The sequence below is a fragment of the Phaseolus vulgaris genome, chromosome 9, assembly GCF_051622355.1.
Source record: "Phaseolus vulgaris cultivar YP4 chromosome 9, ASM5162235v1, whole genome shotgun sequence".
Classification (NCBI taxonomy): Eukaryota; Viridiplantae; Streptophyta; class Magnoliopsida; order Fabales; family Fabaceae; genus Phaseolus; species Phaseolus vulgaris.
In genome coordinates, this window is record NC_143506.1 from 3,021,522 (window position 1) to 3,038,735 (window position 17,214).

The 17,214-nt window shown below is 39.2% G+C and overlaps 1 protein-coding gene and 1 pseudogene across 2 annotated transcripts; one reads left to right on the top strand and one right to left on the bottom strand.

The window, feature by feature from the left end:
• On the top strand, positions 1-3,930 carry LOC137821866 (TLR4 regulator/MIR-interacting MSAP protein). Of its 2 annotated transcripts, XM_090295592.1 has the most exons (10): positions 16-189; positions 398-424; positions 513-592; positions 1,028-1,097; positions 1,193-1,262; positions 1,483-1,537; positions 2,688-2,739; positions 2,891-2,915; positions 3,011-3,102; positions 3,576-3,930. In XM_090295592.1, the coding sequence occupies exons 5-10, from the start codon at positions 1,242-1,244 to the stop codon at positions 3,625-3,627; spliced, it is 297 nt and encodes a 98-aa protein (XP_090151718.1). In that variant the 5' UTR covers positions 16-189; positions 398-424; positions 513-592; positions 1,028-1,097; positions 1,193-1,241; the 3' UTR covers positions 3,628-3,930. The 2 variants fall into 2 exon arrangements, with proteins under 2 accessions (XP_068482755.1, XP_090151718.1); XM_068626654.1 differs by lacking the exon at positions 1,028-1,097 and having other exon boundaries at positions 1-189.
• Positions 3,931-4,573: 643 nt separating this feature from the next.
• On the bottom strand, positions 4,574-14,051 carry LOC137820583 (putative protein phosphatase 2C 27; annotated as a pseudogene).
• Between the last annotated feature and the right edge of the window lie 3,163 nt (positions 14,052-17,214).

The following is a 17,214-nucleotide window of genomic DNA, read 5'->3' on the forward strand; positions in this document are numbered from 1 at the left end:
TAATCATAATAGATAAAAGAGCATTTGAATATCTCGATACAGAACTGCAGAGACAGGGAGTGAGGTAAAGAGAAGACGATGTCAGGGTCAATGTCAATGCTGCATCTCTGTTTCTTCGTGCTCATCGGAATCTTAACCAGAACTTCTCATGCCGTTCATGACAAATGCGCCGCCTGCAAAGCCGTCGCGGTATCTATGCTATGCCGTCCACATTTTCTCCCCAATCAAACTCATAACATTGCTTATATAATATAGATCCATTTAATTCTATCTTCTATATCACTTTTATTATATGATGTTATCGAATCGCGTATCGTTGATTTGATCTTATTCTTCATTTGATATGTTGTGGTAAATCATTTGTTATTTAGGTCTGACAATGGTTTGCACCTTGCAGGAGGAGCTGGAGATTGGGCTTTCCAGCGTAACGTCTTTATTTTTTATTTTTTTTTCAATTTTATGGTTCTTTAATTTTAGGTTACATGATCGAATCAGACATTGCGTTTCCGCAGGAGAGGCCACGGAATCACTTGGATATGCGCCATCGCTTAGACTCCAAAGGTCAGCGTGAAGGAAAGCTAATCGATTACAGGTACATATATCTAAATATGTGTCTATGCCCTCTTCAATTTCAACATCTCTATGAATTACGAGAATATATTTGGATTGATGTCAAATGAGGAGGAAATGGAGTGGAATGGGGTGGGAAGATACCAAGTTCCTTTTCTATTGGAGGGTGTGAGATGAAGCTACTTTTTGGATTTAGATGATAAAATGTGCCTTCATTATTGATTACTGGAAAATCAACGGTTGAAATTGTAATTAATTTTGGAGTTTATGTATGTATTTGATTTCTTCATAATTATCAAAGTTAATTTTCTAATTAACGATTGTGACTTGTGAGGGTATTTTATTCTCTAAAGTGCACTTTCATGATTCCATTTCCGGTCGTAGCCTGGGGAATGGTTGAAATTATAGTATGGTAGAGAGTTATTGGCGACTGAATCTTCTACCTTTTCATTTTCAGAATTCAATCTGACATCTGACACTGAACATTTGGTCATCTGATTTCTTCAAACAGTTATAATTACATCTCTGTATGTTGATCTCTCGAGGACAAACGTTTTTGCTCTACTTGGTTACTAACATCTTATGACTGCATAACTTTGAAACTGTTTTATACAATACACAGAGTTAGCGAGCTAAGAGTTGTTGAGCTTCTTGACGACCTTTGCGAAAAGATGCAAGATTATACTCTAAAGGTGCTTAGTTTACTTGTTCTTTACTGTTCCACTTTCGAAATCTGTAGCTTTTTGTGGTGTTAGTGTCTACATTTCTGATTTGAAATTTACTTATAGTTTATAAATGTATCATACTTTTTTATCGAATCAACTAATACACCTTTCCCACCTTTGCTTATGCTCATATTTAGATACTCTAAAATGGATGTTATTGGCTTTCTATTTCCATTTATTTTTGCAGAAAGATACAAGTACCTATGAATGGTTCAAAGTGGATAGCTTCAATAACCTCACAAGTATGCACTCTATTTCATCCAGAGTTGATCTAGCATACTCCAGTATATGCAATTTCTCACTCTGTTTTACTGCCCATATATTTCTAGATGGGTTTAATCTTAAGTATTCAAGTTTTCATGGCAAACAATGACTGGGGATTGTAATTAAGAAAACACCCATGCTTTCTTTTAATGTTGTGACTGTCTTTTCTAGAATTTGGGGCTTTATGTTACTCAACAGTGCAGTGAATATTGAACAATTAAAAATTACAAGAGATTAACAATTACTTTGCTTGATGTGGCAAAATATATAGGGCTGCTAAATTTAAGCTATTCCAAAAATTCACACAAACAAGATAAGAATATATATATATATATATATATATATATATATATATATTATTAGCATTTTGAGTGCTAGTCTTTAATTACTGGACAGAAGATCACTGCAATTTAATAGGATTATTCTAGTATTCATTATTACGTTGGTTTCAGATGTTTGCATGGTATTTTATCAACTTATGACTTACGATACATACATATGTCTTGCTTTGAAATCCTTATTTCACTGTGTGGCATGTTGACAGGGGCTTGGGTATGGGGTGTTTAAGCCCATATTCAGTAGCATGAGATGCTTGGTGGGAATATTTGGGTGTTTTGTTTTCTTCTCTTATTAGTTAGTTTTTTGAGGGTGGATTCCTCAAGTGTTTAGTACTTATTAACTTATTAATTGGTATCAGAGCTAGTTTTTGGGAACCCAAAAAAGGCTACCTATATGGGGTGCCTGAGTCCAATATGTACTCGATGAAGTATTTGTATTTGAGTGTTTTGTTCTCTACCCTTAAAAGTTAGCTTGAGAGTAGTTTTCCAACTGCTTGGGTACTTCTTAATACTTAAGTTGCTTCATTCTCCCTTGATAGCTAGCTTTAAAGGAGAGTTCCCCAAGTTTTTGGGCACTTATCACATGTACTCTTTCATGGGTATTTGTTTCTATCAAACTAACATGTTAAATATTGCAGTTTTTTGCATTGTGATGACTATTCCTGTGGTTGACATTTTAGTTATTTACTTCTTTTTTTAATGCAGCAAATAAATAAAAAATTAGAGATTTCTTCATTTCTCATGGTAGTTTTCTGAACAAATACTATTTTCTAAATTCTTCTTATGGCAGATAAGCAAGAAGCTCGGGCATATTCAAAAGACATATCTTCTTATTGTGGAAGGTAAGAGGCAACTAGTTGTATACTTTACTCTAGTTATATTATTTAACAGGGATACTTATGGCATCAAAGCTTTGCCTTTATCTTTGCAACAAGTGATATTAAAAACTTATGTATTACGCATGTACACAAACCATGTCTGCACTATGACCAGATTACTTGAAGACACGGAGGATGAGGTGAATTTTCATGTTCTGATTTTTCAGCATTTGATGCCTATGTATTCATCTTTGTTATATAGAAATGATGGTTTTTATTTTCCAAATGATGGCAGTTGGCTGAATTGATCAAAAAAGGATCCGTTAAAGTGGGAGGTGTGAGCAAAGTTCTTTGCGAAGATTTAAGCAAACATTGCAGTCAAACGAGGTAACTTCAAAGATAATTGTGGGAATTTATCTTCACTTATTGGTTTCCTTGATAAGCCAGACATACATTTGTTGAATTCATGTTCTAAAATCGTTATTTGAGTGTCCAATCAAGTTGAATGTTCTAAAAGATAATATCTTTGTTTATTGATTATGAACATTATAACTTCTAGCATGAGTAAGGTGACCTAGTAATGGGTTTCTAGAAACGAATTTGAATGCATCTTGATGATTGGTAGTAGTGACCTTTGACCCATGTAGGATGGTTTCGCACTTAGAAGGTCACTGACAACTAACTTGGAACGGTGTTTTATCGATTTTCATTTTATAATAGAAGAAATAATGCTTTTGATATTGTCATTATTAGCTTTAAATATTTCTTGGGATTTGTATTTTATGTTCTGAAGTCTCAAAATCCATTTACATCAAACTCATACTATATGAAGATGACTAGAAGTGGCTATATTCATACAGTGTATCACACGCGGCAGAGGCTGATGACGATGAACATGATGAAGAGCTCTAAAACCATGGAACTCCGGTGGCTGAAAATATCAGCTTTTGAGACAGTTAAAAATTGACAGAATGGATAGGATAATTTGTTACTGTTGAAATGATCTTTGTTCTCGTTACAGAAGAAGACTCTTTCAGCAATATGGTGGACCGAACTCTCTAATTATAAGGGGGTTGTGCTCTGCGCTCTACAAATTTTATTTTGTTTTCTGTATTTTATAAATATTTTGTAATACCTAGTAATTCAGTAAGATATGACGTCTACTGTTGAATAATAGATACATAACTGAGAAGTCATCCGAGTTCTTTTAACTTATTTCTAGTGGACCAGACGCTGCTACATAAAATTTAAGAACTCTATCCCTTATCTCTTAAAATAGTCAGTTCTTTTATAAGAAATTATTTTACAACCAAAAAAAATCATCAGCATAAGTTCCCAACTTTAATCACAGTTGGAGATGGCCTTGTAAATTTGATCTGGAGTATAATGAAAAAGATTTCATCCATATCCAAGATCAACACGTTATTAGACCAATAATTTGCAAAATTTTAGACTATTCTCAAAGATTCAGTAGTTAGTATGATCATGATGTGTGTTGTCAGAGTATCCTGGTTAAACCTTTCAGCGATCTTACTGCTACCTTTATTCCTAACAATGTCACCTATCTTGCATTTCTTCTCCCTCGAATTATACTATTCTTGAGAGCAAAGTAATCGCGAGTGTTGAAAATATAATTCATGAAAATGAAGAAACTTCTGATCTCATATGTACAAGAAGATAGATCTAAGTGGAGTTAGGAAGGTGAACAAATAAAAATAAGCTCAAATGTATGGGGCAGCACTAGCAATGGAGAGGCAAGATCCTCCAGCAACCTCCGTGTCAATGATCAATATCAGTTTTTTTATACACACAACAAAATCCATCCTTTCTAAACCTAAACAACCATAAAGAACCAACATTAATAGTCCAACACACCCTCAAGTAAATTGAGACCGTCTGCCGATATACTCCTCCTGACTCGAGAAGGAGGTGTCTCTATCCTAGGAGGAGGATCTGGGGAGAAACATATCACAATAATAGTCAAATTATCACAAGAGTTACGCTTTCAGAGCCTCTCTAACCAGCTCTCTGGAGCACCTTTGAGGATCATTATGTATCATTAGTTCTTTCCTTGCCATGGTCACAGCACATTGGTTACTCATTACATCCCATAGGCCGTCACAGCCCATGATCAAGTAGTTGTCATCCTCACTCAGGTTGATTTCCTGCAGCTCTGGCTCAGAACTTAAGGGACAGGTAGAACCCTTGGGACCCTTCATGTGCCAGTCTCCCAAGGCACGGGAAACAGATAAGTGCCTGTTCAAGTATCCACCACTCCACCAAGTTTCTCAATCCTAAACATTTCTAATACAACCCAAGTAGTTATGAAGATGACTAAGGAAGCAAAAAACAAAACACACGGTGAACAGTCATCTCAAATCAACGACTAATTCATAACTCCACCAAGGATCACATGAACTTCATCAGAGGAGTTAAGCATAAACCATCACACCAACTATTCTTCCTTTTGGTCTTCTTATAAGATACAAATATGTTATAAATAATTTTGACTCTCTTTAATGGTTCAAATAGCAAAGATATGCTAGAATAAGGTGTTTTTAGCATAATAGGGGGTGTGGGTAGCATTTTAGTTTGTTCTTAGCCCATTTATAAGGCATTTTGACTTAGTTTCTAGAAGGACAAGCCTAGGATGCGGCTTTGACTTAGTCAAACCTAAGGCTGCCCATTTTTCCCTTTTTCCATCCTATCCCTTTAGCTTGTTCTCCAAGGCTCCTTCACCTATAAATAGGAAGCCTACCTAGTGTATTTTACCAGTTGAAATTAATAGAAGAAGTGATGGCATTCTCATGGAGCTCTTCTTGGATGTTGTGAAAAATGGTGCGGAAGCTATGGATTGAAATGGGCAAGATCCTCCTAGGAGTTGTGGTGATCTTGAAGGTGCATGATGAGTATGGAAGAAGGGAGGTTCGGCCAGCCCTTTGATAGATTGTGAAGATGAAGATTAGGTCCTAGAAACTAGGCAAAAGCAATGTATGGCACAATGTGGACAGCATAACATTACTCTCATTAATCTTCAAAATACAAGGTGTAGGCTCCTCTTTTTATAGGCTAAAGAGGACCAGATTTGATGACCTAAATGCTACACAAATGTAAGCCAAATGAAATGTAAAGAAGTCGCACATGGAGGCACATGGGCCACATGGAGCACATGGGTGCACATGGCTTCACAAAACCGTCCCTAGATTAGTGAAGGCTTCTAGAAACCTTTAGCTAATCAAGGTTAACTCCTCCTTAATTCTAATGTGCAGAAAAATAAACATTTGTCCACATGGCTATGCTATTTACACCCCAATTAAAGCTAAACTACACTTGATGGGCCTTCACGGAATATGTGCTAGTATGCCACTCTCTCATTCATAGATTTGATCCAAGTCTTCTTATCCTAGACGCTCCTAGCTTGTCCTAGACGCTCCTAGCTTGGTCTTCTTGTCCTAGACGCTCCTAGCTTGTCTTAGACGCTCCTAGCTTGGTCTTAGACGCTCTTGACTTGGCTCTTGCCTTTCATGGAAGGTTGTGCTTGGCCCTCTTCCATCATCCCCTCCCTCTTGAAAAGGATTTGTCCTCAAATCCAATGCTTTTGCTTCCTAGGGGGATGGTTGTGGCTGGATGGTGTCCATCATCTCCTCCTTCTTGAGAAGATCTATCCTCAGATCTTCAGACTTGATCTCGGATAGCAGCCTCTTGCTTTAAGAACTAGGATTGCCCTCCCGGGCTAAACGTGTACCTACGGAAATCATCAGAGGTGTCAGTTTGAAAATTAATTTCACTAAGTTGCCATTTTTGTTTTTCTTTTGTGTTTGGCAACTTTTTACAATATTTCTTTTTTGATTGTTGTATGTGTTCTCTAATCATCTTATGCATTTTAAAATTTTCAATTGTGGTTACTTTCTCCTTAGGCACAAATCCTATAGGAGTTGGTAACAACTCAAAAGAAGAAAGATGATTTAGCCCACCTACAACCTCAAAAGTAGAAATATAACTACTTTATGGTGTGTATGCTCATCTCTAGAGTTGTGTTTGTCTTTTATGATTACTCTAGGCATAGTAGAAAGAGCTAGATTTTCAAATGTATTTTGACCATGCCTTTGAGGATGATAAGAATTTAAAGTGTACAACTTAGTTGCAAGTTTTTCCAAAGAGAATCCTCAAATCATGGCTTGCGAAATTTGGAGCTCTATCCAACACTATGCTTGAGGATAAACCATGAAGATGTAGCACTTCTCTAGAGAAGAGTTTATCCATGAAAATTAAATCAAAACCTTTTGTTGTCCTACGAAGCTCTAAAATGAAATTTGTGTCTTCCCAAGGATCATTTACAAAAGGTGAAGGAGTATAGAGTTCTTGAGACGTTGCCTTAGGTGTAGTTTGAAAACAAGAATTATACCTAAAGTAATGTCTTTGAACTTCTTTTCTCATGGGGGACAAAAGTTTTCCTTTTAAAAGCTCTAGAGTTTTATCAACTCTAATTTGGCCCATGAGTTCTCCTTCATGAAGACTTTTTCTCTTATGTGTAAAGATAGTCTCGTTGTTACAACCATTGTTTATGAAAATTTGTACACTTTGCAATGGTTGTCTCAATAAGACATGACAAGTTTCTTTAGGCACTACTTCACATAAAAAATTGTTTTGGTAGATGCTTATAGATAACTTGACATTCACTTGGTGATATCCTAGCACATATGAGAAATAATCTTTATCTATGCAAGCTTCTTTTAAAAACTCTTCTTTCTTGCTTATGCTTGCAAGTGTTCCTTTACAAGACGTAAGGCTAGGTTGTTCAACAAGAAGCATGTTTTCAAGGGTATTTTCAATGTGCTTGCCTTGTTGAATGACCTTGTGGGAAGGGACACTCTTTTCCCACGCCTTTTGTTTCACATGGTTTTCTTTCTTTTCTATTTTTACATTTTCATCACTCTCACTAGCTTCTTTTTCTTGGCTACTATTCTCATCTTTGTCCCTTAAGATCATAGATCTTTCATTGGAACATTGAGATGTTAATTGATCATTGCCAAGGTATTCTAGAGATGGAATTTCTCTAGCTTGAGTGTGAGAGATATGCTTGGTTAGGTTTTGGGAAAGTTCTAGAGATGGTTCTTGTATACGTTCTTCCCCTCTATGGAACTCATCCTTGTCATAAGATTCATAGTATGAACTTTGTTTTTGACTTGATTGTTTTCTCAAAATTTGTTTTTCAACTTTAATGCTAAGTTGAATCAAGTCATTTAAGTCTCTATAAGGTAAAAGTTCAACTTTGTTTCTTATCTCAAGTTTGAGACCACTTAGAAACCTAGCTATGGTGGTATGGTTGTCCTCATTAATCCTTGCCCTCTCAATATATGATATCATCTTTTGCCAATATTCTTCTACACTCATATCTTTTTGATGAAGTCTTTGGAGCTTGTCCATCAACTTCCTATTGTAATGTGAGGGAATATGGCGACATCTCAAGGCTCCCCTAAGGTCATTCCAAGATGTAATGGGAGGATCCTAGTGGAGATGTCTCTCTCCTTTTAGGGCATTCCACCAATACATAGCATCACATTGAAAACTTAAGGTAGCTAAGGGTACTTTCTTTTCTTCACTCACATGGTTGTAAGCAAACAAATGCTCTACCCTCATCTCCCCATATAGATATGTTTCTACATCTTCTTTTCCATAGAAATGAGGTAGCTCTACCTTAACTTCCTTTAGGTTTTCTTGTCTCTCTTTTCTAGCTCTCCTAGGGGATGGTTGATGATATTCATTTGTCCTAAGACTTTCTTCCCCAAGATAATCATGATGTTTAGAGCTAGATGCATGAGAATGTAATTTTTTTGAAAATTGAGACTTCTCATCCTTTGCTTTAGTCAATTTATTAGTCTTGGTCTCATTCTCCAATTGTTTAGATGAAATCATTTGCACAGCTTGTGAAACTTCTCTCAAAAGAGTTTTTAAAGATTTTACTTCACTTTCTTTGCAGAATGAGAAGAAGAAGACATGACTAGAGCTTTGTGTGTCGAAGTATTTTACTTTGAGAAAATTTAGGGAAGTCAAAGAAGGTAGTCTTCCAGGTAAGGGAGGTGAGTCACAATGGACTACTTAAATACCAAGTCTTGCCTTAGCCAAAAACTATCCCTTAATGCCTTCACACAAAGTTTTCTCTTGGTAAACCACTTAAAACACAATTAAGTTGGAGAAATCAAAATTTTAATGCAAGAAAGCAATGCAAACTAACTAATTAACCAAGCTTAACAAAGCTTTAAACAAAACAAGACAATTGAAAAGCGTAACTAATTAAGCAAAGAGATGCAATTAAAACAATTAACAATTTGCTAAACTAGATAGTTCTACACTAGTCGGCCCTAGGTGAGGCTTCTTGGACACTTGGAGCCCTTGAAGACACACTCACTGTCTAATCACGTAATTAAAGAAGTAATTAACAAAAGTTAAGTTTCAAAGAAATAAAGAAAACTCCCTTTGTTGATCTTTTTTTGTTATTGGCACTTCCTTGGTTGTCTTTTCTTTGTTGGGCCTTCCAAATGTTTGTGGTGTTTTTGGTAGTTATTTGTTTCTGCCCTTGCCTTTGTTCCTCTTAGAATTAGGGAATTAATTCTCCAATCCAGCACCTATCAAGCAAGCTAGACCTCACTCAAGTCAAATTTCCACTCAAATAAGCACCAATTGAGAAACAATCCAGCACCAAATTTATAGGCCAAAGAATTAAAGCAAGAAACAAATTAATTGGAAAAATAGTACCACACAAATGGAGTTAAATTGTGACAACTAGAAAGAGTTCTAAAGAATATTAGACAAGCAAATAAAGGTACTCAAAGAAAGGTAGGCACACAAAATGGATCCTAAGAATAGCACTAGAATTGATTTCAAAATCAAAAACAGCACCACTGAAAAATTGTTGTGGGCCAAAGAGCGTGATTTTCCCCGATTTATGCTGAGTTGTCCTTTTAAGATTTGCTTTTGAAAAATTTATATGCCAATAATTCAAGATCTTAACTAAATTCTGGCGTTGGTTTTTTAATAAATTTTCTAAAATCAGTGTTCAGTTACGCCAACTGTAGCACCAGATTTGCACACTCTTTTTATAATATTTATCATTTTTTTTCTATTGACTCTTTTGAGCTGATTCTTTTTTTGTCTTTTCTGTAACACCTCAATCTTGCATAATCCAGAGAATCAGAAATTTCCTATGTGGGAAAATAATTTTCTTAAGCAAAACAGCCAGCATAGAGTTATGCAAAACAGGGGATTCTGTAAAATCTGGAAAAAAACAACAAGATACCAAAAGAAAAACACAATGGAATTGGTGAAAAGGAATTTGTGTAGATCTAAACACAAATATGAACTCAAGCTAAAAATAAAAGGCACCAAAGGATAAAAAACACAGCAGATTCAAAACAAACATTTAGACCAAAATCAAGAAACAAATAAGCCAAACAAAGTACTACTATGATTTGATGACATTTTGGAAAAACATATAGATTCAGAAATTAAAAGACTCAAAGAGCATAAAATGAACCAAATAAAATTGCAATAAGGACTCAATTACCTAAAGTAAAAAATAGCAACACAAAGTGTATGGAATCCTACCAAAAATTGCACAAGGATTGCTCAAGATCAATTGAACAAGATGCACCGATTGGAATTTCCAAACAGCACACCAATTCAAAGCAAAAATTAAAAAACAGCAAGACAATATGGAATTTAAAGAACAACAAGGAAATAAGAAGAACTCAAAATGAAAATGACCAAGAATTACTCATCTTGGAGCTATGATGAGTATGGAAGAAGGGAGGTTCGGCCAACCCTTTGATAGATGGTGAAGATGAAGATTAGGTCCTAGAAACTAGGTAAAAGCAATGTATGGCACAATGTGGACAGCATAACATTACTCTCATTAATCTTCAAAATACAAGGTGTAGGCTCCTCTTTTTATAGGCTAAAGAGGACCAGATTTGATGACCTAAATGCTACACAAATGTAAGCCAAATGAAATGTAAAGAAGTCGCACATGGAGGCACATGGGCCACATGGAGCACATGGGTGCACATGGCTTCACAAAACCGTCCCTAGATTAGTGAAGGCTTCTAGAAACCTTTAGCTAATCAAGGTTAACTCCTCCTTAATTCTAATGTGCAGAAAAATAAACATTTGTCCACATGGCTATGCTATTTACACCCCAATTAAAGCTAAACTACACTTGATGGGCCTTCACGGAATATGTGCTAGTATGCCACTCTCTCATTCATAGCTTTGATCCAAGTCTTTTTATCCTAGACGCTTCTAGCTTGTCCTAGACGCTCCTAGCTTGGTCTTCTTGTCCTAGACGCTCCTAGCTTGTCTTAGACGCTCCTAGCTTGGTCTTAGACGCTCTTGACTTGGCTCTTGCCTTTCATGGAAGGTTGTGCTTGGCCCTCTTCCATCAAGAAGAGTTACTTTGCACAAATTGTCTGAGGTGTTAGTGAGATTTGAATTCCTCTTAGCATTTAGGTTTTATCTTGTGAGTAATAGAAGTTGCGAAATTAAAGAACAAGGAAACAAGGAAAACCAAACAAGAACATGATACAAAGAGTAAAAATGGAATGACAATGGAAGAATAGATTAAGGAAGGAGAAAGCTTATGTGGTGGATTTGAGAAGTGGAACACGCCACTTGGAGTGTGATTGGCCTCCAAGATAAGTGAAGATAGTTGTCACTTGAGAGCTCACAATACTCACAAGATAAGACTTAAATGCTAATAGGAATTCAAACCTCACTAACACCTCACACAATTTGTGCAGAGTAACTCTTCTTCTATTAATTTCAACTTGTAAAATACACTAGGTAGGATTCCTGTTTATAAGGAACCTTGGAGAACAAGCTAAAGGGGTAGGATGGAAAAGGGAAAAAATGGGCAGCCTTAGGGTTTGACTAGGTCAAACCCGCATCCTAGGTTTGTCCTTCTAGAAACTAAGTCAAAATGTCTTTCAAAAGGGTTATGAACAAGCTAAAATGCTACCCACACCCCCTATTATGCTAAATGCACCTTATTCTAGCCTATCTTTGTTATTTGAACCCCTAAAAAGAATCCAAATTATTTACAACATATTTGTATCTTATAAGAAGACCAAAAGGAAGAATAGTTGGTGTGATGGTTTATGCTCAGCTTCTCTGGTGAGGTCCGTGTGATCCTTGGTGGTGTTTTGTCTTTTGCTTCATTGATCATCTTCGTAGCTACTTGGATTGTATCACTTTCCGAAATGCAATCTGGTTTCTGATCATTTGACATCTCAATTGCTCTACCTTGCCTCCCCAGTACAGCTCTGCAATCCCCGGCATTGGCAACTATCATGGTCCTATCAACGATGAAATTTCACAACTCGAAAGATGATGTAAGTATTAAGTAACTTCAGTAATTGACGAGAGAATCAATTTTCAGAATTTTTTATTTGATTCCTTTACATTCAGGATAAAAGGATAAGGTAAATAACTTCAGTCATTCATTGATGATACATTTATGATTTACCAAGTATGTGTTGGTAATAATTGCGTATTAAATTTCTTCTTCAACCACTATTTTGATTCACTCATTTTATACCTTAAAGTGAATTGTTAACTTTAAAGGAGTGAGATACCAGAATATTTTCCAAAAAAAATTGATTAAGATACGATGGACCAACTTCCATATATAAATTTTACGGTAGAATCTAAAAACCCATATGCAAGGAAGGCGACTAATGCTTGCCATAACTAGTAAACCTGATACTGATTCATTGAAATTAAATAATTAATATGATCATGATGGAAGTTGATTAACTTCCAGATACAAGAGCAGTTAAAGCAGTGGTCCCGGAGGACATATCATGCGAACTAGAATCTGCAAATGCATAATCGGCTTTCAGAAACGCACTTGTAATTGCCTGCCCCACGCAAGTTGGAAAATTTGAGTCCTCAACTATGAATTTGAGGATGTTATTTCTTATGAACAAAGCTGCATCTGTACCTCCATGCCCATCAAACACCTGAACAATGGGTACAATACAAGTTAATCAACTGCTAAACTTAACATGAAAACAATAGAGTCTCGATCACAGTATGTGAGCAACAAAATGAATGGAACAAAACAGTATCTGCCAGTAAAAAAATGAACCATCTCCCGTGGTCTATAACTCATTTGTTCCAATTACCAGTTGTGTCAAAGGTTGGATTATAAAACACAACTTTCTGATGAAACATATAATCTTAAGGGGTAAAGAACAAATACATCCAAGTAACATGAAAAGCAGCGTATTAATGAAAAAATCAGGCTTTATCATAATAGCAAGTGTGTAAATTATAAAGTCAGGTAAAACAAAACAAAAATATACTAACCCCGTAAAAAGCTCCAGGTAAAGGAATAGTTGAGGCAGGACCTATATGCTGAATAAGATCATCAATACATACGTGTTCGTCCTGACCGAAATATTGGTATAAACTCAGACTTCTCTTCAGGAGATGACTTGCTTCCAGTAAGCCCCACATCCAAACTCTTAAAAAATGACAGAGAAGCCGAACAAATCAGATAATCAACAAACTTCCAAATTACAATGAGAAATGGAGAAGTAAATTATATCAATGTTAAAACACAACAGAAGTTCCAGAAGCATTTGAAAAGAATAACAAATCTTCACAGCATGTAAGTTTATATTAGTTTCGCAAGATGGATCATGAAGTTCGACAAAAGCATCACAATAAAGCTACAAGATCGTAAAGCCAACAGAGAAAGAAGACAAAAGCCTAACTGAAAGTAGCAGCTAGCAACAAAAGAGTAAAAAATTAAGAATCTTTATCAAAAGGCTAGAATATAGGGCCAAAAAGATTAACAAAAATATCTAAGTCTACAAATCAGATGAAGAAGACAAACTTACCAAATCTGCTATGGCCATCAATCTGGTGGTGCTAACTCTGTGACTCAAAATCGAATCATGCCGCTAAGGCTTACCTTGGTCATTGGTTTTAGATTATCCAAATCACCTGATTTATCGTCTTCCATCATAAATGTTGCACTGTCTTTGTCCACTAGGACACACACACTTAACGAAAAACCCAACAATTATTGTTCCTGCTAGAGAGATGGGACCTAGAGAACTATTGAAATCTTCGTCTTCCTTCTTCGGTCGGGCAGCTTGCTAGGGTTTCACTGGAATCCTTCTTGCCTTCGTGCTTCTCCTTCGACTCTCGGTCTTGGGTGAATACCGAATGGGGGTACCTGCGCACTCTGACGCTCAAGTCAGTAAAGCGGGTGATCGGCACTCGGGTAGGTGCACAGTAATAAATGACGTACCTTTTTCCTTAGAATGCATGCTATTTATATTATTTTAATGGGCTTACCTTATTGGGCCTGATTAGTGGAATGGATCACACTTATGGATGTATTACCTAATCCTTAATGACAGATTAGCTTCACTGACCTTGGTTTGAGCGTTAATGGATTTATGTGTCGGTTGGCCGGGCCGTCTGTGGTGGTTTCCCTGGTCTCGGTCAGGTTTCCCTGATCTCAGCCAGGTTTCCCTGGTCTCGATCAGGTTTCCCTGGTCTCGATCAGGTTTCCCTGGTCTCGATCAGGTTTCCCTGGTCTTGGTCAGGTAGACCGAATCTCGGTCTCGCCCATACCAGTACACTTGCCTCCCAGGCTCGAGGACGGCTATGCCCGATGAGTCTTTGATAATGGGTGTCGGTCAGCCTCCCTTGGGTGCGTGACTATTGGGCTTCCCGAGGTGTGATGTGACCTTCGGTGGTGTGACGTGACGTGCATTGATGAAGGATTTTTCGGGAGGGAAGCGTTGTGGATTGTTGGATCCAAGAGATCTAACAATTGAGATTGATCCGACGTTTCGAATTCCGAGGCCCCTCGGCCCTATAAATACTGGTCCCAACAGTACCAAGACCCTGTGCTTTTTCTTTGTGAGTTGCCTGATAGCGGAGCAATCTCTCGCCCTAGCTCTAAGAACCGAGTGATATCTCACCCTCTTCCTTAGATTCAGTCTCGTCTTTTTCACAAGGTTAGTTATGTCGACCTTGTCTCGGCCTACATCTTCTTCTTCCGGTCACCCTTCCTCTCCCCTCGGTCGCCCCTCTCTTCCCCATGGACATTCTTCTTCCTCTTCCTCTTCCTCCTCCTCTTCTTCATCTACCACCGACTCCTTGTCGGTCGAGGTGGCCGAGGCGCCACCCCAGGTAGAGGTCATAAGGGGGGACGATCCGGCTAATGCTATTGACCGGTCGGACTCTCCCCCGACGGTCATTCCTCTGGTGGACCTTAGCTGGGTGGATCCTAAGGTGGTTGAGATCTCGTCCAACTACAAGACCGAGGCTGCTGTGACCAAGTTTTTGGCCAAGCACCCAGTTTTGAAGGCGGGCGGGCTTTCTCGCTACTTTAGCGTTTTGCCTTGTAGCCCACCGAGAGTGTGTGTTTGGGGTGATCGGGTACTGGTCCCCCCTTCTTTTACATGTACACGTGTCTTTTCTCGAACCTCCATGTTTCTCTCCCCTTTGACGAGTTCACAATGGGCGTCCTTCGAGCGCTCAACGTGACTCCCACCCATATTCACCCAAACACTTGGACGTCCCTCCAGGCCTTTCGCCTGTTGTGCGATGTTATGCGTCTTCACCCCACTCCTTCTTCTTTTCTTTGTTACTACACCTCTCACCCCACCCAACCTGCCTCTTGGCACTCTTTGGTCAGCCGGTCGGGGAGTGTTCTCTTTAACTCCTTTGTTGTCTCTTACAAGAGATTTAATGAGAGATTTGTCAAAGTAATCGTTCAGCCAGAGGCGACGGCCTTCTTTTTTGATGAGGTTGGTCAGTCTCAGTTCCCTCTATACTGGACTGCCAAGCCTCGGGACTTTAAGAAGTGGTCGAGGCCGATGGAGAGTGACGATGAGGTTGAGATTCTTTCCCTCTTCGACGCACTCCCAAGGAAGTTTCCCACACGGTTGTTGATCGGTGCCTATGTCGAGGCGGCTCGTTGGGCGGCCGTTAGGGGTATGAGTCATGGTGCAAGAACGATCGGCCGGAATCAACACCCTCGGCAAACACACACAACAGGCGGCCGAGCGCAAGGGTCGCCGCAGCATTGAGGTGTTGCCCACAACAAAGGGCTCGATGGCCCGAGCGGATAAGGGCTCGGCCGGCCCTTCCCAGAAGTCCAAAAAACGTCCAAGAGATGGTGGGAACATTGCCACCAGCACTCGCTCCCCGGGATCTATGCCGACACCTCCACCTCGCCCAGATGCGGTCGAGGTGGACTCCCCTCGCCAAGGCGCGTGGAGCATGTGGTCGGACCTCCCGAGATCGGCGTTGAAGCTTCGTGGTCGCCTCTCGCCTTTCTGGGGGGTGGCCTTCAATTTACGCGAAGAGTTCGCGTGGCGCTCCCTGAGGAGACTCGGGAGGTTATCTGAGGCGTCTCCCCCTCAGACTTACTGAGGAGCGGCTTAGAGCTGATGTGCCGCTCGGTTGTCCTGGTCCAGCATGGGATGCAAGGGCAAGAACACCATGTCGAGGATGTGTCTCGGTTGGAGCACCAGCTGGCCGAGGCCTCTAAAGACTTGAAGCATTCTTTGGTTGCTAACAACGAGCTCTCGGCCAGGATTGCTCGAGAGGCGGCCAAGAGGGAGCTCGCTCAACAAGAGGATGCCGAGACGAGGCAGCGTCTGGCGGCGGAGAACGTCGAGGTGCTGAGGGCGGCGGCTGAGATTGCCGAATTAAAGAAGATGGTCGAGGAGAGAGATGAGAAACTCTCATCCTCGGCCACTGAATTGGCCGCCCTCCAAGCTGCAAAGGACGAGGCCGAGGCTGAGCTCGACTTAGACTTTAAGGAGTCGGAGGAGTTGTTGAAGCAATGCTTCGACCAAGCCGTGCGCCAATCCCATGTGCTTTATGGGGGGTCGCCGGCCATTGGTGATTTCGACCTCGATTGTGAGGTCTACCAGGGCCGGTTAGTTCCAAGTGCCGAGGTGGGTGCTTTGGCGGCACAAGAGGCTGGGTCAACCGAGGCCGAGGAGGGCGACTGCGTTGAAGTCAATTAAGAATAGGTTTGCTTTTGGCCGGGCTTTGGCCTTTTCTTGCTTTTTATTTTTCTCTCTCCTCCGAGGTCGGGGTGTGGCCTTCCCTTTTGCAACTTTTAGTCTATCGCCCTTTATTTCTTCATTATGCTCTCGGTCCTTTTGGCTTGTAATGAAAATTTCACAAGTTAAACATGTCAGTCTTTAATTGTTTGGGCAATCGACCATTAATACGAAGACATAGTTGACCAAGTGTAATTGGTTGTCGGCCATTATTGTTATTGCGTTAATCGAACAAGTTGGATTGGTTGTCAACCATTATTGTTATTGCGTTAATCGAACAAGTTGGATTGGCTGTCGATCATTGTTGTGATTGCGTTAATCGAACAAGTTATATGGGCGGTCGACCATTAATTGTGACTGCTTGATCAGACAAATTAAATGGACGGTCGGCCATTAATTA